This window comes from Hyperolius riggenbachi, chromosome 5 (assembly GCF_040937935.1).
Source record: "Hyperolius riggenbachi isolate aHypRig1 chromosome 5, aHypRig1.pri, whole genome shotgun sequence".
In the NCBI taxonomy this organism is placed as follows: domain Eukaryota; kingdom Metazoa; phylum Chordata; class Amphibia; order Anura; family Hyperoliidae; genus Hyperolius; species Hyperolius riggenbachi.
In genome coordinates, this window is record NC_090650.1 from 398,372,500 (window position 1) to 398,397,780 (window position 25,281).

General features: G+C 47.5%; 2 protein-coding genes across 2 annotated transcripts in view; both read left to right on the forward strand.

Annotated features, from left to right (window-relative positions):
- Positions 1–25,281, forward strand: part of EEF1D (eukaryotic translation elongation factor 1 delta) — a 94,328-nt gene that overhangs the window by 193 nt on the left and 68,854 nt on the right. The gene's annotated exons all lie outside the window — the stretch shown is intronic.
- Positions 53–25,136, forward strand: PYCR3 (pyrroline-5-carboxylate reductase 3). The gene is made up of 6 exons (XM_068234919.1): positions 53–211; positions 5,947–6,011; positions 18,210–18,389; positions 19,510–19,722; positions 20,336–20,428; positions 22,665–25,136. Exons 1-6 carry the CDS (start codon positions 58–60, stop codon positions 22,845–22,847), a joined length of 888 nt encoding a protein of 295 aa, XP_068091020.1. The 5' UTR covers positions 53–57; the 3' UTR covers positions 22,848–25,136.

Below are 25,281 nucleotides of genomic sequence, written 5' to 3' on the forward strand. Positions count from 1 at the left end.
GGCATTCTACTCCACGTGATTGTAGCTCCCCGTGCAATGAATGCAGCTGTACTGCGCATGCGTAGCAGCGAAAAAATGGGCAGCAGGATCAAAGACTCCACCGGAGGAGTGCTGGAAATGGAAGCGGCGGTGCTGGGAGACGAGCTCGTGGTGGGGTGTATCGGGGCCGGCAAGATGGCACGGGGGGTGCTGGGGGGCCTCCTACTGACCGGTAACTATCATTACACAGCTGCAGCCAAATTGATGCTGTTGCCCCGAGCAACCAATTCATTTGGGGGTGTTGGAGAGCTCTCCTACACATGCTAGATTCTCAGCTGTGTGCAATGCGCATTTAATTCCCATAGAGTAGACCATACATGTCAAACTCCGGCCCGTGGGCCAAATGACTGTGGCATGGGTAGAGTGACCATATTTTTGTGGGTCCAACCTGGGACGGGGAGGGGGGCGTGGGGGGGGGGGGGGGGGCGGTGCGCGTGCGCGCCGCGTCGAAAAGTGGGGAGGACTGAGCGCGCAGATTGGGGGGGGGGGGTTGCGCGCCGCGCCGAAAAATGGGCTTGGCCATGACATTGTATGGGCGGAGCTAACGTAATGATGTAACAGCGAGGCATAAGAAAGCAGTGTTTACGCCATGATGTGGACAAACGAGACTTTGCATCATGGGTGTGCAGAAACTGTGTGATGCTAATAGTATACCGTAACCACAAAGCAGCAAACATAGCCATCTATGACCATTAAATAATAAATGTAGTAACAGTTACCCCGGACACCAGAAAATAAACGCAATAGGCAACATGTCAGCACAAAATAACCGCAATGCGGGCAACATGTCAGCACAAAATAACCGCAATGCGGGCAACATGTCAGTACAAAATAAACGCAATGCGGGCAACATGTCGGTACAAAATAAACGCAAACATTTCACCAGAAAAGAAACGCACTGCGGGCAAACATTTCGCTAGAAAAGAAACAATGCGGGCAAACATTTCACCAGAAAAGAAACGCACTGCAGGCAAACATTTCGCTAGAAAAGAAACGCAATGCGGGCAAACATTTCACCAGAAAAGAAACGCAATGCGGGCAAACATTTCGCTAGAAAAGAAACAATGCGGGCAAACATTTCACCAGAAAAGAAACGCAATGCGGGCAAACATTTTGCTAGAAAAGAAACAATGCGGGCAAACATTTCACCAGAAAAGAAACGCAATGCGGGCAAACATTTCGCTAGAAAAGAAACAATGCAGGCAAACATTTCCTCAGAAAAGAAACGCAATGCGGGCAAACATTTCACCAGAAAAGAAACAATGCGGGCAAACATTTCGCTAGAAAAGAAACAATGCGGGCAAACATTTCACCAGAAAAGAAACGCAATGCGGGCAAACATTTCGCTAGAAAAGAAACAATGCGGGCAAACATTTCGCTAGAAAAGAAACAATGCGGGCAAACATTTCACCAGAAAAGAAACAATGCGGGCAAACATTTTGCTAGAAAAGAAACCATGCAGGCAAACATTTCGCTAGAAAAGAAACGCAATGCGGGCAAACATTTCGCTAGAAAAGAAACAATGCGGGCAAACATTTCACCTGGAAAAGAAACCTAATGCGGGCAAACATTTCACCTGGAAAAGAAAGCATTTACTCACCTGGCAGAAGTGTCCGGCCTCTGGCGCGCTGCTCCGTCCCGGGACCGTCTTGTTCCTCCTGCTCTTCTCTCCCGCGCTGACAGGGCTACGGCAAGATGGCGCCCGAAGCCCTGTACTGGAGACACAAATAGGTCTCCAGTACAGGGCTTCGGCAGCCATCTTGCCGTAGCCCTGCTCGCCTGCCGGTGTCGGAAACAGACACCGGAAGAGGAGGCTGGAGCGGGGCTGCAGGCAATGAACTGGCACAGCGTCTATAGACGCCGCTGCCAGTTCATTGAGGAGAGAGTGGCCAGAGTCCCGAGGCCGGGACGTCCCGCTGCTGAAAGCGGGACGTTTCCCGGGACCTCATTAAGCCTGGGACAGCGGACCCCGAATCCGGGACGTGTCCCGGGCAATCCGGGACGTCTGGTCACTCTAGGCATGGGTGGCATATTTTCTTCTATCAACCAGATCAGGGATCCCCAAACGTTTTGGGTTGAGGGCCGGGGCAACATACTTCAGACTGCTGGGGGGCCAGAGTATACATAAAATGATGAAGTCTTTGCGGGCTGATGGTATGTTTGTACCACTCGATTATGCTGCCCGCTCGTCCCCGCACGCACCTGGATCGATTCCTGCTTGTCTCCGCATGCGCCTGGATCGATTCCCGCTTGTCCCCACGGGCGCTTCTGTAATCTTCTGCTCGTTTTCCTTATCTTTTCCCATTGTCCTGCCCACGGTATCGAGCTTGGAATCGATCCGGTGGGTGATCCGACATGTCGGAATTTATCAATCGAGCTCGATCGTTCCCCAGAAACGTACCGTCTATTCCCGCCTCTCTCTCTCATGGGCAGCCAGCGTTCGTCGCGCCAGGAAAGCAGAGCGGGGAGGCTGCAGACATTGCTTCTGCCAGCACCCGCTCTGCAAGAACGGCAGGATTCCTGCCGCGATGAACGACTCTGGGGGGACACGCGTGTCCTCGCCGGCTGCCCATAAGAGAAGGAGAGAGAGAAGCGGGGGGAGGAGAGGGAGGCAGAGAAAAAGCCGGCGGCTTCATCTGTTAATTGCCGCCGGCTTCATTTCGTGAAATTAACTAAGTTGTGATAAATTTGCCTGCTGCGCTGAGGCCAGAAGATACATTAATGTTACAGGAATCATTCCATTCCTCACATTGGCCGCAGCGCAGCGGCCACTTCGCACATTGGCCGCCCAGAACCCGAAGTGACTGGCCAGAACTAGAAGTGGCCAAACTTCGGGTTCTGGCCGTAACATATATATGTTACGGCCAGAACCCGAAGTTTGGCCACTTCTAGTTCTGGCCGGCCACTTCGGGTTCTGGCCGGCCAATTTGCGAAGTGGCCGCTGCGCTGCGGCCAATGTTAGAAATGGATTGTTTACTCTGATATTAATGTATGTTCTGGCCGCAGCGCAGCGGCCAAACGTATAACCACTTAGTTAATTTGTTGCAATTAAGCCGGCGGCAATGTAACAATTCAAGCCGCCGGCTTTTTATCTGCCTCTCTCTCTCTCCTCTTATGGCCAGCCGGCGGGGGACACGCGAGTCCCCCAGAGTCGTTCGTCGCAGCAGGGGCAGCAGAGCGGGGAGGCTGCAGACATTGCTTCTGCCAGCACCCGCTCTGCAAGAACGGCAGGCTTCCCTGCCGCGACGAACGACTCCGGGGGGACACTCGTGTCCCCGCCGGCTGCCCATAGGAGAGCGAGAGAGGCGGGGGGAAGGAGGAGAGAGAGGCGGGGGGGGAGAAGGAGAGAGAGGCAGATAAAAAGCCGGCGGCTTGAATTGTTACATTGCCGCCGGCTTAATTGCAACAAATTAATACGTTTGGCCGCTGCGCTGCGGCCAGAAGATACATTAATATCAGAGTAAACAATCCATTTCTAACATTGGCCGCAGCGCAGCGGCCACTTCGCAAATTGGCCGGCCAGAACCCGAAGTGGCCGGCCAGAACTAGAAGTGGCCAAACTTCGGGTTCTGGCCGTAACATATATACTAAATAACATCTATGCTGTAAGAATAAAGCCTGATGTGTAACCGTGTCACTAATAGAGATGGTCAATGAGATGGAAATAATTCTGCGTTGATGCTGATTTATGCAAATGTATTTTGCTCATGAAATCAAATAATTTGGTATGTTGTTAAAATTTGGTTTGGTGACTGCGAATTAAAGGGTACCTGAGACAGATGAAAAGAAAAGTTTTATACATACCTGGGGCTTCCTCCAGCCCCCTTCAGGCCAATCAGACCCTTGCTGTCCTCTTCCACCACCTGGATCTTCTGCTATGAGTCCCGGTAATTCAGCCAGTCAGCGCAGTCCGGCCACGTGCCGCTCCTACAGCCAGGAGCGTTCTGCACCTGCGCAATAGTGCTGTGCAGGTGTAGTACGCGCCTGGCAGCGGAGTGTGTGCATGCGCACTACGCCAGACTGGCTCAAGTACCTGGACTCATAGCAGAAGATCCAGGTGGCGGAGGAGGACAGCGAGGGACTGATTAGCCTGAAGGCGGCTGGAGGAAGCACCAGGTATGTATAAAACCTTAATTTCATCTGTCCCGGGTTTACTTTGTTACACAGTAGTACTATACTCTACATATGCACTCCCCACAGAGCTGCAGGGAATCCACTGAGAATGTTGTGCACATTGAACACAGAGGTGTTGTCTATCACCCATAACCCTGGTTCAGATTGTGCATGAAGAATGTGTAATAGATGAAGAATCTCCTCAGGGCCCGTTTCCACTAGAGCGAATCTGCATGCATTTCCTGCTTGCAAATTCGCATAGACAGTACAAGTGGATGGGACTGTTTCCACTTGTGCGGTATTCTGTGCGGTTTGTCGTGCAGAAAAAAATCTGCACAGCAGACCCATCAGAATTCGCACGCCGCACACCCGCATGCGATTTGTCGGTAATGTAACTAAATAGGAAAACCACAAGCATTTTAGTTTTGCGGTTTTCCCCGCGTTTCCGCTTAAAAACCCATGTCAATGCTTGCCGGCATTGACATGGTTAAAATCGCGTTGTGCAAATCCGCATAGAAACGCCAACGCAACCGCATACAGATTTTTTGCCACGATTTTCCCGTCTAAATCGCGCCGCAGTAGTGGAAACGGACTCTCCTGCAGAGTATCTGCACATCACTCTTACATGTACCCACACTCACAATGCCTAGGGCCTGATTCATGTTCAGATTGTACATGAAGAATGTGTAATAGAGGAAGAATCTCCTTATTCCCCTGCAGAGTACCTGCACATCACTCTTACATGTACCCACAGTCACATTGCCTAGGGCCTAATAGATGTTCTTAGTTCCGGTCTGTACCTTTTACAAGTACTCTTACCAAGGACTAGTTTTAGTCTATGACAAAGGAGAATAAATATGGCAGTCTCCATATCCTTCTCACTTCAGTTGTCTTTTAAAATTCCTAAGCGTTGGCAGCTGGATACCAGCGAATGACTGCTTTCTGGCTTCCATGTGGATGGGTGGTGTCAGCACTGCTATTCTATATGCGGACCACCAATATTTAAAGATGTAGCTGACCGCATCTATGAGTAATACATTTTGTGTTGGAGGGGCGGTAAAAAAATCCTCCGGGGGCCACATTTGGCCCGCGGGCCTTTGTTTGAGGACCACTGAACTAGATGGTCAAAGAGATTTATATAATATTCCTGCTTGCATGTATATTTCACACAAATTATATGCATTGGAACTGAGCCGATGAGCTGGGTATGTGGGGTTAGATGCACAGGTAAATTGGTTTGTAATTTGCAGAAAATATTTTTAAAAAAATCTTGCAAATGGGCCTTAATTTTAATATTCTACCCAAAATTGGAGTTATGTGACTCGATTTCAATTGCGGCCCTCTTTTAACCACCTGAGGACCGCAGTGTTAAACCCTCCTAAAGACCAGGCCATTCTTGGATTAATTGGCCGAGCTGCCTCCCCCCCCCCCCCCCGCCCCCACACACACACACACACACACAATTTATTTATTTACAAGTATTTATGTTCTTTTTTTATGTTCTTTTTTTTTTTTTTATTCAATTTACGTATTTATTTTTCACTAGCCCCTTCCTCCCCCCAGCCAGCCAATCGGCTGTCATAGGCTTCATTCGCTGGGAGACTGAAGGTGGAGCCAAGCTCCGCCTACCAAGTGGAGATGCGCGATCTCCTGCAAAACAAGCCCCATGTACTTTACGCCGATCGACGTTAGGTGGTCCTGGGGCTGCCGCCACAGCGCCCGTCGGCGTGATGCGGTCGGCAACAAGTTAAGAAGGGGGATATGGTAAAGTACTGACAGCTGTTTCTGTTTTAGGTAAAGTTCCGGCAAAGAACATTACAGTGAGCGCTCCGACTGACACCAACCTGCAGTACTTCCGGGTGAGTCAGGAAAACAGTGATATCAGGTGGTCTTCAAATGTATCAGCTAGATCGGAAATCTCCTGCTGGTGGCCTGTAGTTCCTGCTGGAGACTGCAGTAATGAAAGTAGTGCAGAGATTTACTGCAGGTCTGTGTTAAGGTGGCCATACACTGGTGATTTTTTATTTTTTTTATTTTATTGCTATCCGGCTGATTTGAAGGATTCACTGTCAAATTTTTGCCCCAAATTAATTGATTTGGCCAATAGGAGATTTTGCCCGATTTGCAGTGGGTCGGGAGCGCTACACTAGCGGCATTTGATTTCAGGCTGACCAACACAGCAGCGGAGCTACTCTCACCTGTCTGCTGACACTTTGTCCTGTGTCTTCTCTCCACTGCCTGGGCTTCTCCTTGTCTCTTCACTGTGTGTCAAATACTAGAGGCCTCTAATGGTCAGATAAGGTACTTGCTATGGTGCCCCTAGTGTTTGGCTGCTAGTGTTTAGTCACATGACACACAGCTCCCTGGGAGGTAAAGTGGACCTGAACTCTTGCACAGGACAGAAGCAAGTGAAGTGTGGTCTGGTGTCAGTGGAGGAGCAGAAATGCAGACATCAAACCAACAAATGTTGATTCCAGTGATACCTTTAACTTTAATGACTAACTACATGGTTTACTGCAAGCTTTCCCAACGCTGAGGGCTCTATTTATAAACCGTTACCGCAAGTTTTCCGCTCAAAACAGCGGACTTTCCCGACCATTTAGCAAAGTGGGCATTCATAAAAGCTGTTCCCGCATGTAAATCTACAATCCCCCAGCAGAGCGAGAAATTTCCGCCCTCTCCAGTGTTTTTCTAGATTTATCTAGAAAAAAGTAACAAAATGGCCATTCATGAAGTTTAGAGGAAGCGGTATGTGGACGGGAAATACCGCTTCCTCGAAGTTTGCGGATTACATACAAGTGAATAGGACAGACCTCCCAGAGAGAGCAGTGCACGGAGGGACTCTGCCGGCGTGTTTCCGCATGCCTTCCGACAGCTTACCGCCAGCCTTCAGCGGGAGATCTCCGCACTTGTATCGCAGCTGGCAACATTTTTTTGAATGACCACCCAGAAGTGTAATATACCGCTGCGGTATTTTCCCTCCAGGAGTTTTTTCGCCACAACTTTTTTATGAATAGAGCCCTATTTGTAAAAAAAGAAGAAACCTAAGGTTTCTTTAGCTTGCAATAAACCATGTACAGTTAGTCATTATGCTGGGCATACACAGGTCAATTTTGCTGCTCAATTCCGCAGTCAATTCTCTTCTCTTCTTCTCGATTTTTTTTTTTTATCTTTTTCCATTCCATTCAATTCAATCCGGAATCGAGCGGTGAAACGATCGGGAGGGAGATCGGACATGCCGGAAATTATCTATGGAGCCATTTTAGTGGCTCAAAATCGAGCCGTGTATTCTCAGCATTAAAGGTATCGCCGGAATTAACGTTTGTTGGTTTGATGTCTGCATTACAGGACAGAAGGAATACAGAGAGAAATCCACCCTGTATGTATCTGGAGAGTTTAGCCTACTTATTTCCCCCCTCCTCTGTGACTAATTACAACTGTAATTTGATCTTTTATTTGTGTCAGCTCAGGAATCTCCATTGGCATGGCAGAGCAGCTAATTTGAAAACCCAGGATGTTAACCCTATGTCAGCTTCCATGAAAGCGGGAAGTAGACACGCTGCAGATTTTTTGCTAGATTTCAATCGGCTGTAACAAAGAAATCTTTTTCTTTAAAGGACATTTGATGCGAGAGGGATATGGAGGCTGCCATATGTATTTCCTTTTATACCAGTTGCCTTGCTATCCTGTTGATCCTCTGTCGCTAACACTTTTAGCCTAGACCCTGAACAAGCATGTAGCTGATGAGGTGTTTTTGACAGTGTCAGATCTGACTAGATTAGCTGCATGCTTGTTTCTGTTGTTGTTCAGACACTACTGCAGCCAAATAGGCCAGGCAACTGGTATTGTTTAAAAGGAAATAAATATGGCAGCCTCCATATTACTTTCGCTTCAGTTGTCCTTAAAAGTGTACCTGGGATGAGGGGGACTAAAAGTTTTTTTTTTTTTTTTTTTTATTATTATTATTATTATTATACATACCTGGGGCTTCCTTCGGCCCCCTCCGCGCAGATCGCTCCGTCTCCGATGTCTAAACCCTCCTAGATGCTCTGGTAGCAGACCAGCTCTCTGCAGTCGGCGCAGGCACAGTTTGGCCAGGCGCCCTCCCCCGTCTCGCTTCTGTGGCTGGGAATGTTCTGCGCCTGCGCAGTAGTAGGTGGAGAACACTCCCGGTTATGCAGGCGCGCATGGCTAGTTCATGCATGCGCAGTACGCCCGACTGGCTCCGGGAATGGGGCTGCTACCGGAGCATCTAGGAGGATTTAGACGCAGGCGTGGGAGCGATCTGCATGAAGGGGGCTGGAGGAAGCCCCAGGTATGTATAAAACTTTTAGCCCTCCTAGTTTCAGGGCACTTTAAAGGTTATTATGCCGTTGCATATCTTTTAGAGCAGAGAGGAAGTTCTGAATTCAGGTCCGCTTTAAGAGACAAGACACTGGAGAAAGTGCCAACAGACACGTGAGAGTAGCTCTGCTGCCCCTAAACTCTGCACGGATTCATGCTGAAATCTATTAAAGGGGCCTATACTCTGGAATCGATCGATTGTAAATCAAATCATTCTATCAAATCGATCGATTTGCGGCTGATTTCGATTGATTTGATCTATCTGACAGGATGGAAAATCTAGGTTGATCTGCTGCTGGCAGCAGATCGATGGCCCATAGAGTTGAATTGGATCTAATGGTCCAATAATGCTTTAAAGCCGCATCTACACACGTAGATGCGGCCGTGATGCTCCTTATCAATCGAGCCGCTGATGCGGCTCGATTGATAAGATCCAACAGGACGGATCTTGCTTCCACCGATTCCCTGCTCGCTCCCCGCAAGGGGACAATGGCAGGGAATCGAGCGGAAGATAAGCGGCGCCGGCGGGGACGAGCGGGAAATCGTATGCGGCGCACGAGCGGGGACGCGGCGGGCACGCGGAGGAGGCGATGCGGCGGCTAATCGAGCCGCCGGATCGCAGCCTCATCTACGCGTGTAGATGAGGCTCTAGATCAATTTCCAGGCAGCCAATAGATCCCTCTGTGATCAGATTAGATCACAGAGGGATCTATCTGCTGGTCCATCTGGTGGCAATCGACCAGTGTGTGGCTGCCTGTACAGTGTGTAGGGATTTGATTAGATCCCTATCTGATCAGATAATGGCCAGTTTTAGAATAACAAATTACTGTATATATGACTGCTGGAGGAAGTGGAGGCTTTTATGAATAAGGGTCCTTTTACACTATATCAACTGCTGTCAGTTGTAACTCAAAGGATGTGCAATACAGTGTCCATGATTCCATTCCATATGGCCTCTTTCACACTATACGCTAAAAAACTGAAGCCTTTTCACAGTGCACTGCTATGGAGAAAAAAAAAACTTTTTACCAACCAATCCACTTGGCCAATCTCAAGGACATTCTCGGCATTATGTAAATTGCAGAATACTATTTACCACTCCCTCAAGTGTGTTGCCTCTCTGTCCGGACTGCTAACTTGCTGCAGGCTGTGCAATGGACGCAATATGTTTGCACCCCCATTTTGTATAACTCAGTATAATTCAAAACCTCTAAGCCAGGCATGGGCAAACTTGGCCCTCCAGCTGTTAGGGCTCGTTTCCACTCGAGCGAATCTGCATGCGTTTCCTGCATGCAGATTCGCTCAACCAATACAAGTGGATAGCGCTGTTTCCACTTGTCAGGAATTCTGTGCGGCTCGCTATGCAGAAAAAATCTGCACAGCAGAGCCGTCAGAATTTGCACGCCGCACACCCGCACGCGAATCGTCGGTAATGTAACTAAATAGGGAAACCGCAAGCTCTTTAGTCTTGCGGTTTTCCCGGCGTTTCCGCGTGCAATTTAGTCTAAAAACCCATGTCAATGTTTGCCGGCATTGACATGGTTAAAATCGCGTCGTTAAAACCGCGGGCGATTCCGCGTGAAAATCCACATGGAAACGTCAACGAATCCGCATGCGGATTCGTTGAGCAAATCGCGCCGCTCAAGTGGAAACGTACCCTTAAGGAATTACAAGTCCCACAATGCACTGTAGGAGTCTGACAGCCACAGTCATGACTCATAAACGCAAATGCATTGTGGGACTTGTAGTTCTGTAACAGCTGGAGGGCCGAGTTTGCCCATGCTTGCTCTAAGCAGTACAAATAGGCATAACAAGTTCATAGGAAAATGCCTGCCAGTGGGAACAAGGCCTTATGCTGGGAATACACCATAAGTGTTTTTTTTTTTCAGCAGATAGATGGGTCACTGGATAATTTCCAACATGTCTGATCCTAGTTTTGATCGTTTTTTTGATAGATTTCTGAATGTGAATGGAAATAAGAAAGGATAAGAAAATCGACACTAAATTGACTGAACAATCTCATCATGTATTCCCAGCATAAAATAGATTTGAATATTTTAATGACCTCATCATTTTAACTGCACTGCACTGTACTGGTAGGTGGTGTGGTGATATATTGGGGTGCTGATGATGTTAGGAATACAGGAACATATTTCTTTCATTTTTCTGTCTACTAAGTATGCTAAAAGCTAGTCTGGCTCTTGAAGGTGTCACCTAGCTCCAGGAAACGGTTAATGGGAGCCTGTATGTACATGTAAATTCTGTATGCCTGTTACAAGCATTTCTGGCTTTAAGGAAAGCTGTGTTTACTGTAGGACAATACAAAAAGTGCTTTTGAGTCTGTATGCAGTTCCTCTGAGAGTGGGTCACTGCTAATTGGGTTGTCTGCATAGCTTTGGAACTCTTTGACATGTAGACACCCAATTGTCCCAAAAGACAATCGGACTAATTGAATCTGCCAACTTCATAGGCTATCAGGAAACTCGGTACTTTACATAGGACAGCCGGATGCAATGTTGAAAAGCCTCACTTCACAATCTTTTGATGTATAGACTTTTACCTGGGGAAATTGGATGTTAACCTCCTTGGCGGTAACCCCGTGTGTGACACGGGGGTAAGCCGCCGGAGGGTGCCGCTCAGGCCCTGCTGGGCCGATTTACATAATTTTTTTTTTCAAACACGCAGCTAGCACTTTGCTAGCTGCGTGTTTGCTCTGATCGCCGCCGCCGATGCGCCGCTACCCGCCGCGGAAACAGGCCCCCCCCGCATACCCCTTGCGCAGCCTGGCCAATTGCCGCCAGGCTGCGCTATGGGGTGGATCGAGACTCCCTGTGACGTCCGTGACGTCGATGATATCACTCCATTCGTCGCCATGGCGACGGGGAAGCCCTCAAGGAAATCCCGTTCAGAACGGGATTTCCTTATGGGCAAGCGGCGCCGGCGGCGATCGGAGGGGACGGGCGGACGCCGCGGGGAGGGGGGAAGCATGTAGCTAGCTCTAGGCTAGCTACATGCTAAAAAAAAAAATGGCGAAAAAAAACCATCCCGCGGCGGAATTATACCGCCAGGGGGGTTAAGGAAGTCTTTTGTCGGGTGTGTGCGAAAATGCACTCTTACGTGGAAGTTAGATCTCTGGGAATTGAATCATGTCTGAGATTTAATTAAACTACCGTATTTTTCGGACTATAAGACGCACTTTTTCTCCCCTAAAAATGGGGGGAAAAAGTCCCTGCGTCTTATAGTCCGAATGTGTGGCCAGGTGTCCCCCACAGACAGATGCAAGACATAACGGAAGCCCTCACCTATCCAGCCACGGGCTCCGAGTCCTGCATCCTGCTTCTGTGAGATGAATGGGTGATCTGCAGCCTAGCCAAAGTGTCGCTGCTGCGGGGCTATGGCTCTAACGGCTCTATCCAGCTGAGTGGCAGTCGGGATCTCAGGCGCCCTGGAATTGGCGGGACAGCGGCTCCAGCTCCCCGCCGCTGACTGTTTCACTGCTGCCGAAGTTCCTGTGGAGCGGGCACCACGTGGGCAGCTCCAGCGAGCGGATGACCCAATGGCTCCATCTCCCTGCTGCTCTTTCATCGCCGCTGATGTTCATGTGAAGCGCGCACCACATGGGCAGCTTCAGCGAGCAGATGACCCACGTGGCTCCTGCAATGACTCCAGCTCCCCGCCGCTGACTGTTTCCCATCCGCTGATGTTCCTGTGGCGAGCGGATAAATCATGGGGCTTCTGCAACGGCTCCAGCTCCCCGCCGATGATGTGCCTGTGGAGCGGGCACCACATGGGCAGCTTCAGCGAGTAGATGACCCACGTGGCTCCTGCAATGACTCCAGCTCCCCGCCGCTGACTGTTTCCCATCCGCTGATGTTCCTGTGGCGAGCGGATAAATCATGGGGCTTCTGCAACGGCTCCAGCTCCCCGCCGATGATGTGCCTGTGGAGCGGGCACCATGTGGGCAGCTCCAGCGAGCGGATGACCCAATGGCTCCATCTCCCTGCTGCTCTTTCATCGCCGCTGATGTTCATGTGAAGCGTGCACCACATGGGCAGCTTCAGCGAGCAGATGACCCACGTGGCTCCTGCAATGACTCCAGCTCCCCGCCGCTGACTGTTTCCCATCCGCTGATGTTCCTGTGGCGAGCGGATAAATCATGGGGCTTCTGCAACGGCTCCAGCTCCCCGCCGATGATGTGCCTGTGGAGCGGGCACCACATGGGCAGCTTCAGCGAGCAGATGACCCACGTGGCTCCTGCAATGACTCCAGCTCCCCGCCGCTGACTGTTTCCCATCCGCTGATGTTCCTGTGGCGAGCGGATAAATCATGGGGCTTCTGCAACGGCTCCAGCTCCCCGCCGATGATGTGCCTGTGGAGCGGGCACCATGTGGGCAGCTCCAGTGAGCGGATGACCCAATGGCTCCATCTCCCTGCTGCTGTTTCCTAGCCGCTGATGTCCATGTAAAGCGCGCACCACGTGGGCAGCTTCAGCGAGCAGATGACCCACGTGGCTCCTGCAATGACTCCAGCTCCCCGGCGCTGAGACCGCTGATGTTTCTTTCAAACTGCCTCTACCCCGGGTGAGCAACGTGGCTTCTCCAGTTCCCTGCCGCTGAGACCTGGATGATGTTCCTGTGGAGCTGCCTCTCACCCAGATACACCACGAAGGCAGCTCCAGCTGATATGCAGTGGTTCCAGCTCCACCACTGTAGTTCACCTGGCGCAGATGGGAGACCTGGACCAATCTCACTGAGGGCAGATTCCATCTCTGCTTGGACCACACTGCAGCCCTGTCACATACCCCAAGGAGCTTGTAAATGTACTGTAGTGAAGGTTGTGTGGACAGTGTTAGTTGTGTGGACATTGAAGTTTAGTGTAGGTTGTGGGGATAGTGTAGTTTAGTGTAGTTTGTGGGTACAGTGTGATTTAGTGTAGGTAGTGTGGACAGTGTAGCTTAGTATAGGTTTTGGGGGGCAGCAAGGGTTAATGTAGTGTAGCTAGTGGGGCAGCATGGGTTAGTTTAGCTGGGCAGTGTAGTTTACATAGAGACAGCTTGGGGGTGGTTTGGTTTTGTATGGTATGGTATGGTTTTTGTCCTCTGAAACTAGGTGCGTCTTATAGTCCGGAGCGTCTTATAGTCCGAAAAATACGGTAGTTCCCCTGTCCAAACGGGCTTGCAGCCTCAGTGCTAATATTCCAGCATAAAAGGCAGGGGGCAGATACCTAAAATCAGTCCCCTCCTGACGGTAGCTGCAGCTGGACTCCTGGCCCAAGCTAAGTGGGCTCCTGGTCAAACCAGAACTGTGTCCGTCCACAAAAGTCCAAGGATCTTCTATCTGGATCCCTGGATTTTGGTAAGCAAATCGCTTTGTGTGTATCTTTGTAAACTCTTAATTTTGTAACTTTTTATTTTGTTTTTTGTAATCTTTTGTATAATGTTCTGCATTGTTCCACAGTTTCCTGGAATATTAAATCGTTATTTAATAAGCTTGACTTCTGCTGTACTAAACTGACACTCAGTGTTCATGCCTGATTTATATGATTGAGCGACACTACGGTATAAGATTGTAATTGCATTGTGTGTGGGGCGTTTGTCATACGTTGGCCTAAAGCGCGCAGCTGACCCAACATATGAAAACGCCAGTGCGAGTAGCTCAACAGCAGAGTGGCTAACAGTATCGTTCGGAAGGACTGTTAGTGGTTTTGCTTCACTGCAGTGTAAGATTGCAACTGTGTGTGTGTGTGTGGGTGCGTGGCGTTCCTATATTCGGCCTAAAGCGCAAAGCTGACCCGAATATGAAAACGCGGATTGCGCTGAGCACTCGACAGCAGAGTGGACGTGTCTAGCAAACCGCTAGTGGTGGCAGTGAGAAGTGTTCTGAGGGGTCACAGCCTTGTTTGTAGCTTGAATAAGGCTGTTCCCCGCTTGATCTGGTCAAACCCGCAGTCGGGAACCGCATACGCAGGCGTGCCGCGGGCCGGTTCCTGACAGGTGGGTTAGTGGAATGTGCTGATGCTGCCTTTTGCTCCACCTGCCTTTTGAGTATGGAGCTGCACTGTTTCACACTAAAAACAATAGCCAACGCATTGCAATCACAATTCTATTTATACTAGGCATCTTCACAACGATTTTGCTTTTCTCAGTTTTTCAACTTTTGCCGCAACCCCTGTAGAAATGCTAAATGCAGCACTTTTTGAATGATCAGCCATTGTAAAATTGCTGAAAAGCGCTTACAGTGTAAAACATCCCTGCAGTGACTATTAGCTGCTAATACCCAGCTGACAATGCTGAATCCTGATGGCTAACGTCAGTTATTTCTGCTTATCATCACATGACAACAATTTTGTTATCATAGCAACTAAGACCTGTTGTCACTCAAGAACAGGAAGTGCAGCTAAACTGATCTTCCACATCTTCTGCAGGAAAACAGAAAAAAATGACACAGGCAGAGGTATAACCGTACCTTTGTATGACTACACAACATGCTCACATGAGCTAGCTCACACTTAAAGTGGACCTCAACTCTTGCACAGGACAGAAAGAAAACAAAGAGAAATACATCCTGTATGTATTTATTTAAAGAGTTCAGCCTGAATTCTGAATTCTCCTTTATGTATGTCCTGTCCTGTATCTGTAACTATATCGTGTATCAGTACCCTGTACGTGCCAAGCCCAATTCCGGGGGCACAACCCAGTCGTGCTTGGCGAAATAAAGTTTCTGATTCTGATTTGTGTCTAATCACAAGTTGTAATTTAATCTTTCCCCTGTGTCACATGACTGCCAAGCAGATAAGGCAAATAAGCTAATTTGAAAGCACAGGATGTTATTCTTATGTCTGCTTTCATGAAAGCAGGAAGTAGAAACTCTGCAGATTTATTTCAGGAATTGTATCAGCTGTAACAAGGAAATGTTTTTCTTTAAAGGTTTTTATGCGGTTGCTTATCTTTTTTAGAGCAGAGAGGAAGTTCTGAGTTCAGGTCCTTTTGAATACATTTTTCACTTACAGAAAAAAAACCTAGCATCCTGCAGTATAATTCTACACATTGGCTATCATTCATAAAGCATTTCCGCATGCGGAAATGCTTAAAACAGCTGACTTTACCGAACACTCGGAAAGTATTGCATTCATAAAGCCTCTTTCCGCATGAAAAACTGACACTACCGAGCAGAGTGATAAATCACCGCCACAAAATGTTAATTCATAAAGATCACCGCAAGCGGTGTGAGGTCGGGAAGTACCGCTCCCTCTGATGTGGCGATACCAATGTAAGTGAATGGAGACACACAGACCTCCCAGGCAGCTGCAGCAGAGCGGAACACGGAGAAATGTATCAACTCTGCTGCTTCCTGTGCTTCCGCCTGCCTAGTTCGGGGAATATCCGCACTGCTATCGCAACTGGATGCATTTTTATGAATGCCCACTCAGAAGTCTAAAATACCGGCAGCGGTGTTTTCCCGCACTGATTCTCCTTACGACAGCTCCTTTATGAATGATAGCCATTGTCTGCGTTTTCTCTATCAGTTACATTAGCTGCTGTGAAAAAAATGCACACGTTTTTCTGCATACAAATGCACATCGTGTGCAGAATTCCTGTTTAATGGTGGCCATACATGGTACAATTTTTTTTTTATACAATCTTACCAATTCTATGTAATATAAGGGAACTGCCTAAATTATCCTTTCAGTATATGCACCTAATTTACCCTTATACTACATAGAACTGGTAAGATTGTATGAAAGAATTGTACCATGTATGGCCACCATAAGACTCGGGGCTGCTCATGCGTAATAGCCTCTGACTGGCCACGACCGGCCAGTTTTGAGGGAGGGTTGCTGCTGCTGGCTGGAGGGTCCCCAAAGAAGGACGGTGTGGGCACAGGATGACTGCAGGTAGCTGCAAGAAGCCCCGCCTAAGTTTAACTGTAAAGGTGGCCACACACCATACAATTTTTTTTTTTTTTTTAAATATCTGTTCAATTTTTCTGACTTATTGAAACATTACAAAAATCTGACCAATGTACCACAAACACACGTTAATTTTTTTTCCCCAATTATGATAAAAATTATTGGAAACTCTGAGAAAATTTGTGGGGTGTGTATATATAAATTGACAATCTAACACACACCATACAATCTTTAGAAAAATTTCCAGCACTCCGGATGGATAAAAATCAAAAAAATGGGAAATCCGATCAGATTTTTCAGTTGAATGAAAAAAAAGGTTTCGATATTTTTTTTTTTTTTTTCCACGAGATACGATCATATTTATCGAATTGCTGTAAAATCGGATCATTTTATTGTACCGTGTGTGGGCACCTTTAAGAATCTGTTGCCACCACTTCGGGGGACTTTCGAGAGGCTATTCGAGGGAGCCAGTTGAATATTTTAAAGGATCGGGAATGGGGAACAGGAGGGATCCTGAAGACAACAAGCGGCATGAGTAGTGTAATCTAGCACACCGTGGGAATAATGCAATCGTTTTTCCCCTGTTTCAGGAGTACTTTAACCCTTTCCCGACTGCCTAACGCCGATAGGCGGTCCTGGGGCTATCACTTTCCTAACGTCGAAAGGCGTCAAGTTCTGGGGCGGGGTTTTGCAGGGGATCGCGCTTGAATGATGGAGGATCATCGGTCTACCAGGGGTGATCGCCTCTAGCAGACTGTAAGACGGCAAAACTGCCATCTATTTACACGGCAGCACTGTACTGGGGACAGCCGTGTCACTCTGCTGTCCCTGAGAGATGCTCACAGAGGGATCCCCTCTCATAGGCTGATGCCTATGAGAGAAGATCGCTGGGATTGCCTGGTGGGGGGAGAGGGGAAACAAAAAGAAATAAAAAAAAATTTAGATACATTTATAAAAAAAAACCAAATAAAAAATAAACAAACACTGCAGCAGCGATCAGAGACCACCCACAGAAATATCTGTTGGTAGGCAGCAAGGGGGGGGGGGGGGGGGGGGGGAGGGTTGGTGATTCACTTGTGTACTCAGTGTTATGGTTCTGCAGCGAGCTTAAAAAGCTGCAGAGCACTTAATTGTAAAAAATAGCCTGGTCACTAGGGGGGGTGTAAGCCTGTGGTCCTCAAGCAGTTAATACTGTATAATGCAGCAGTTGTCATGATCAGAAGTGAAACATTGTAGTGAGCAGCATTTTTGTCTTTTTGGTCACTAAGGCCCAATTTACACTTAATCAGTTGCTCTCAGTTATAACTGAAAGGACAACTGATTTTCAAAGTATGGGCCTGTTTCCACAGTGATAGTAATTCGAATGCGGCTACCTAGCTGCATCGCATCACTTACGCTGGCGCCTGTGTCACTTCCTCATCTCCCGATGCGGAAGTCAAGCCTACTGCTGGTGCGGATGCGGCCGTGCATGCTGCAGATTCTCGTATCGCACCGCTCTGCACAACATGCATGCAGTGGAAACTCTTCCATTGCCGTGCATGTGTTTCAGCACACCCGCGGTGCGATGCGGCTATGTAGTCGCATCGCACTGCTTCTAGTGGAAGCGGGCCCTAATGTCCATGTTTCCCAATGACTCAGTTCACACTATACGCATTTTAACTGAAAATACACTTCTATGAAGAAGTAAAAACTTTACCAACTAAGTAAGTGTAAATGGGGCCTAAGTGTTCGCTCTTCTTTCAGAAACTTCCTCGTCTAACTTTTTAAACACTTTTTAACTGCTTGGTTGCTTGTTTTATTTTCAGGATAATGGCTGCAACACAACACATTCCAACTCTGATGTTCTATCTCAGTGTCGTGTCATTTTCCTGGCCACCAAGCCTCACATTATTCCCACCGTTCTGGAGGAGATGAAACATGCAGTGACCCCACAACATGTCATCATCTCCATGGCAGCTGGCGTGTCCATACAAACCTTGCAAGGGGTAAGTTGGACAGATACTTTGGTGGTAGACATTACTGTGGAGTGACTAGGCTGGAATGATTGCTCCATCCAGTGTGGGCAGTCAGTGTATCAGTCAGTCAGGGAGTTGACCAGAGCCTGAGTGGCAAGCAGCTACTGCGCAAGTCACACAGATGTCAATATTGTGGTGTCTGTTTCTGTGGGGGAGCCAGCGCTGGATCAGGGCAGCTGAGAAGGACTGGGGACACCTTATTAGGACCCATTCCTGATCTAGAATCTTGAAAAAAAAATTCTTAAAGTTGATCGTATCAGAAAAACTATTGATTGCATTGTGTCTGGCCTCCTTAAGGTTGTGTACACACATCCAGTTTTGATTGGCCAATGACTGTGCCTGCGTGGCTGTGCGCCTCCTTGATGGTGCTTTTGTAGCCGGGATCAATTGCTGCATGTGCAATTGCATGTTTTTCTTACTATGCATGCACGAGGAGGTGTGTGGGTTGGGGTCTCCCATACAACTGTTGGGTAGGTACAGCAACTGAAGGGAGCAGCACGGAATTATGGTGAAGGGCTAGGAGGACTATAGGGGGCTAGAAGAAGCCCTTGGTACGTTTAAAGAGGAACTCCAGTGAAAATAATGTAATGAACAAAAGTGCTTAATTAGTACAATAATTATGTGCAAATTATTTAGTCAATGTTTGCCAATTGTAAAATCTTTCCTCTTCCTCATTTACATTTATCACATGGTGACATTTTTACTGCTGGCAGGGGAAGGAGAAGCTGCTTGCTTTTTTTTGGCAGTTGGAAACAGCTGTTATTTCCCACAATGCAACAAGGCTCCCACAGTGTAATGTCAGAACCATGGTCCTGACATTACACTGTGGGAGGGGTTTCACCACAATATGAGCCACACAGAGCCCCCTGATGATTCGTTTGAGAAAAAGGAAAATATTTATCATGGGAAAGGGGGGTATCCGCTACCGATTGGGATGAAGTTCAATCCTTGGCCACGGTTTCTCTTTAAACTGCTAAAATTTCCTTTAATGCTCTTCTCCAGAAATGTGCAAATAAATAAATATCTGTGTACTCAAGATCTGATTTTTTTTCCCCTTCCCCGTTAACCATTTTAATCCTGTTCTCTGCAGCTCACTCCTGCAGGAACCAAGATCCTTCGTATGAGTCCCAATCTGCCTTGTCTGGTGCAGGAGGGGATGGTGGTGATCTGCCGCGGTACGGCTGCCGGGCAGAGGGAGGTGGACATGTTGAAGAATCTTCTGTCTGTCTGTGGGATGTGTGAGGAGACTCCTGAGAGCTACATTGATATCCACACAGGAATCAGTGGCAGCGGTGTGGCTTATGTGAGTACACCCTGTGTTCACTAAACTGCATAGATGTGCTGCTAGCCGATTATTTCAAAGGAGGGAAAAGGAAATAATGTAAGTGCAGCGTGTGAGGGCAAGGGGTGACGTGGGTGCAGTGTGTGAAGGGAAGGGGGGATGTGGGTGCAGTGTGTGAAGGGAAGGGGGGATGTGGGTGCAGTGTGTGAGGGGAAGAATTGTAGTGTATGCAGCATGTAAGTGAGAGGGTTATGTGGGAGGGGTGATGTGTGTGCAACATGTGATGGGAGTGGTGATATGAGTGCAGTGTCTGAGGAGGGGTTATGTGGTTGCAAAAGGGATGCGAGTGCAGAGTGGTTGGGTGATGTGGGTGCAGCATGTAAATAGAGGGACATAAACAGATGGGGGTATTGGAGTATGCTTCCAATTCATCAGGTGTGATTTAGCTTTGTAGGGATGACTTGATACTTTGAGTAAAGTGGATTAATTGCTAAAGCCAATATGATGGTAGTGACCCTTCTTAAGGTTCTATTATGGTTATAGCTTCTTATAATTCCTCTTGTGTTTTTTGAATATAAAAATGTTCTCTTTACTTAAAAACACTCTATATTCCCCATTTGTTCTCTATGGCCAGGTTTACTTATTTGCAGAAGCTCTTGCTGACGGTGCAGTTAAAATGGGGATGCCCAGTGCCTTGTCCAATAAGATTGCTGCTCAGACGCTACTGGTGAGTGCTAATAAACACAGGGACTGCACACATAACATATAATTCAGAGTCCAGTCATTCAGATTGTGTGAAAAGATCGCTGGCTCATTATTATTGCAAAAACCTTCTCCGATCACATTTGCCCCTTTCCGGCAAGACAACGTTGGTGGTAAGGTTGTGTGTATATTCCCCATGCCCAGTTACTTAGTGCTAATAGAAATCAGCAAAACCAGTTATCATTACTTGGATCCTCCTGAGTCTCCCCCTGTCCTCCTCCAACGGCCCATTCCACCGCGGGCTACCCTGAAAACCGCCATGCTAGCATGGACCCGCTCCGGTGGAAAAAGCCGAGCCCGATTGGGCATTCTTTGGGGTTCAGCCTGGGGCTTCTTCCAGTCCCTCGTAGCCCGTAAGGTTCCTTGGAGTCCTCTGAGCCCCCTCCAGTCTGCCGCTGGCGGCTCCATAAGATGTGCAACCTGAGCACAAGTCCCTGTTGGTCTGACCATCTTGATCATACTCCCGTTGCCTAGATCGTTCTGCACACGCTCTATTCATTCTTTTAAACGCGATTAAGATGGGTGCCTGGACAGGGACTCGCACTTGGGTTGCACATCTTACGGAGCTTCCAGCGGGAGAATGGAGGGTACCCAGAAGACACAGAGGGACCTCACAGACTAAGAAGCCTCAGGTAGATAAAAGGCTACAGGCTTATCCATTGTTCTGGTGTGCTTAAAGAGGAACTCCAGTGAAAATAATGTAATAAAAAAAGTGAAAAAAATGCTTCATTTTTACAATAATTATGTATAAATGATTGTCAGTGTTTGCCCATTGTAAAATATTTTAAATCCCTGATTTATATTCTGTCCTTTATCACATGGTGACATTTTTTTACTGCTGGCAAGTGATGTAGCTGCTGCTTGCTGTTTTGGCAGTTGGAAACAGCTATTTCCCACAATGCAACAAGGTTCACAGACAGGAAACTGCCAAGAGTACGTACTCAGAATTTCTTTGTGGGAGGGGTTTCACCACAATATCAACCATACAGTGCCCCCTGATGGTCTGTTTGTGAAAAGGAATAGATTTCTCATGTAAAAGGGGGTATCAGCTACTGATTGGGATAAAGTTAAATTCTTGGTCGGATTTTCTCTTTAACCCTCCTGGCGGTTTATCGGCCGCCATAAGGTCTCGCTACATGATCTCCGGGGATCGGAGATCAGGAGATCCCGTTCAAAGAACGGGATCTCCTGGAGGGCTTCCCCGTCGCCATGGCGATGGGCCGGATGACTTCACCGTCGTCGTGACGTCAAAGGGGACTCCGATTCACCCCACAGCGCTGCCTGGCACTGATTGGCAAGGCAGTGCACGGGGTCTGGGGGGGGGGGGGGGGGGCGGCCGCGGCGCGACAAATAGCGGCGGATCGGCGGGAAGCGGCGGCGATCGCATTGCACACGCAGCTAGCAAAGTGCTAGCTGCGTGTAGCAAAAAAAAAATTATGCAAATCGGTCCAGCGGGGCCTGAGCGGGGCCTTCCGGCGGCATAGCCCGTGCTCAGCACGGGCTTCCCGCCAGGGAGGTTAAATAACATTCAGTTACAAAATGACTTGATTTATTATATTGGTTTTTAACACAAGTGTTAATTTCATTTTAACAAAAACATAATCCGTTTCTTGTGAAAAAAAAAAACCAAAAACATAATCAGTATGTCTTCTTTGTTGGAGACAAAACCCAAGCACCCATTATAGGAAGTGCCCAAAAGCTTAGCATATGGACTTGCGCTTATACTTAAAGTGAACCTGAGGTGAAAATAAACTGAGGAGATAAAATACTCCTAAAAATTACTTTAAGGATCCCATGGTTCTCTCTTATACTTAAAAATGTACGGAATAGGTTGAATGTTTTACTGTCTCTAATCAGTAACAGCCTATTAAGTGTCCCAGAGTTAGAGAAAGGTCAGTAGTTCATGTATCTTATCTCTCTCAGCCCTCAGTAGCTGTATTCTGTCAGGAAAACTTTTATGGCTGTAATTCTCTTATCAGTGATGTTTACTATATTCCTGACAAGGTAAAGACAGAAGCTGTCACTTCCATGCCTAGAAATTAACTCTTTCAGGCAGCAAAATAAAACAAGTAAAACAGCCTGGTTAATAATGTTTTGTACTGTACATACACGTTTATCTCATCATGTCACATATCGCCTCGGGTATACTTTAAGCACTGATTTATTACCTGCGGCATCAGATTTCTTATTTATTTTTTTAGGGTGCTGCGAAGATGATTTTGCAGACGGGGGAGCACCCTGCAAAGCTGCGCTCAGATGTCTGCACCCCCGGAGGGACCACAATACATGCTCTCCATGAACTGGAGAAGGGCAGCCTCAGGGCCACGGTGATGAATGCTGTGGAAGCTGCAACCAAACGGGCAAGAGAACTGGACAAACGCTAACCATGCCACGAGCTGGACTCCCAAATAACCTGAGGACCTATATTCATTACTGGGCATTTCTGGGCAGGAGTAACGATCTGTATGGGCAACAAGCAGTTTATACATCCCTACCTCCCTGACAGTGTAACAGGGCCTCTTATGCCTGGTACACACAATGCAGTTTTCTCTTCAGATCGTTGTTTGATAACATCCAACATGTCTGGTTTGCTTCCAATCCAGAAAGATTTTGAGATTAGTACTGCACTAAAATTTGTCCCCTTTTATTTTCAGGTCAGACATGTTGAAAATTATTGAACTACGGGAAAATGTACCTTTTGATGTGATGGGAAAATTGCATTGTGTGTATCAGGCATATCCATGGATCCAGCACTGCTTCCTGGCGCATACATGCAAAATGTCGCCGGGAAATCTGGGCGCAGGGTAAAGCCGGAAAATGGTTCATCCAGCTCCTGCAAAAGTCCTGACGGTGTTAGTTACTATTCCCCCTCCAGGCGGCTATGGCAGCCAAATTATGCTGTTTTTAAAGTAATTTGGGCTTTTGACGGCACTCAAATTACTGTCTGATCACCGCTATAGCCGTAATTTACATTACAGCCTATGGCGCCGCATGGTGCATTGAAATTTCCCTGCGCCGTTTTGCACTGTTTTGGCTTCCTGCAACTATTAACAGGCAACAATGGTTTTCTGTACAGGTCTTATCTCTGGTCACAGCTCCAGTCACTCTGTATTAAATCAAGGGGAGCAGTGGCTGGAAGTAAAGACCGGAGCTGGGATTCAAGCAGGAACACTTAGGACAGGAAGAAGCAGCTGTCAGCGCTGGAGAGTAGTGCAGGAGTTACATGTCAGTGAACCTGTCAGGAGGCAAGTATAGACTGTTCCCAACAGGTTTTACAAATTGCCCATAGTTCCATTTCAAGATTCCATATTGTAGTTAGCTGATTGCAAATAGACTATGAAGGCATCAAGAACATTACATAACCTGCAGAACGGAGACAAACACCAACCTGCATTACCGAAGGAGGATCTCCCATATAGACAAACATCAGACGTAAAGCAGATGGTGACAGCTGGCTGCTATCCTTCTGCGTTCTGTATGTATGTGAACGTGTCCCAGAATCCTTGGTTACAACCAGCCAGTTCCTGATTGCTGTATGATGGCCAGTCTTCTGAATGTATCACAGCCTCTCCTCTCAGTTTGCGATGCAGGGGAGTTATTCCATTTTCAGTTTATTTTGCTGTTTATTGGCCATCTTTTAAGTACCCCTGTCACTTGTTACGTAACCTAGAGTCAGTTCAGTGAAAAGAGTGGCTGCTGTAGCCAATTCTTGCAATGTAATTGGTGCATGGACTGAAACACTGCACACTGCATTGTCCACACATATATTCCACAGCTCTTCTCACTCAGTTCAATGTCTCTACCATCTCTGTATGAAAGGCTGCTTATACTTCAGTGCTGAGTGTACTGACAGTTCACCTAAGGTGGCCATACACTTATAGATTTGCAGCAGATTTGACCATCAGATTTGTCAGATGCCTGTCAGGTGTAATCTTACAGGAATGTATCTGATGTGTGCCACACACTAGGAACAGATTTCCAGTAGATTTCAGAATGCACTCTATTGGAAATCGATCTAAGTGCATTATTGGATCATTAGATCCAATGCAACTCTATGGGCCATCGATCTGCTGCCAGCAGCAGATCGACCTAGATTTTTCATCCTGTCAGATAGATCAAATCAATCGAATTTGGCCACAAATCGATTGATAGATTTAAAAGAATCGATTTCCATAAAATCAATCGATTGATGGCTGAAATTGACCACTGTCTGGGCCCCTTTAATCTGTGCATTGATTACAGTGGAGGGAGTGCTACGGCAGTTACTCTTTGCTTTATTCTACCCATGGTTGGATAAAAGCTTGCTGTAACTCCAAACTATTGGCTGTCATTGAGGACTAAGTAAACCCAGCTCTTCATTAACCCTTCGGCAGGTTCGATTACATTGATCAGATATGCTGGTGACCTGTTGGGCCCCCCTGCATAAACCCCAATTGATTTTGGAGATCGAGAGACTGAGAACTATAACTGCCAACTAGACATGCTTTTGTATTGTGCAAACAGCAAGGCAGCTGTTTGAACAGTTCTTTCTTCAGTAAATAATTGATCACTTGCTGTATTAGCCTGATGCTGACCTGTGTATGGGTAGCTTGGCATGGTATTTCACTGTTGTGGCTTAAGCAAGGGGGAAGGATAGTGCTTAAAGTGAATGGTTACCGATTTAAAAAAAAAAATAAAAAAAAAAATCAGACACTCACCTAAGGAGAGGGAAGGCTCGGTCCTAATGAGCCTTCCCTCTCCTCTCCCGGTGCCCGGTGGATCCTCCGTTCAAATCCCCCGCCGCGGGGGACTTCGGAAGTCTTCGGGAGCACTCGGGCT

What these genes read in the sequence shown, in the direction of transcription:
- PYCR3 (XM_068234919.1), top strand. Translation starts at nt 58, where the DNA reads ATGCGTAGCAGCGAAAAAATGGGCAGCAGGATCAAAGACTCCACCGGA. An exon ending in GGGGGGCCTCCTACTGACCG is followed by an intron (nt 212 to 5,946) that starts GTAACTATCATT and finishes TTTCTGTTTTAG; the next exon opens with GTAAAGTTCCGGCAAAGAAC. An exon ending in GTGGCAGCGGTGTGGCTTAT is followed by an intron (nt 19,723 to 20,335) that starts GTGAGTACACCC and finishes CTCTATGGCCAG; the next exon opens with GTTTACTTATTTGCAGAAGC.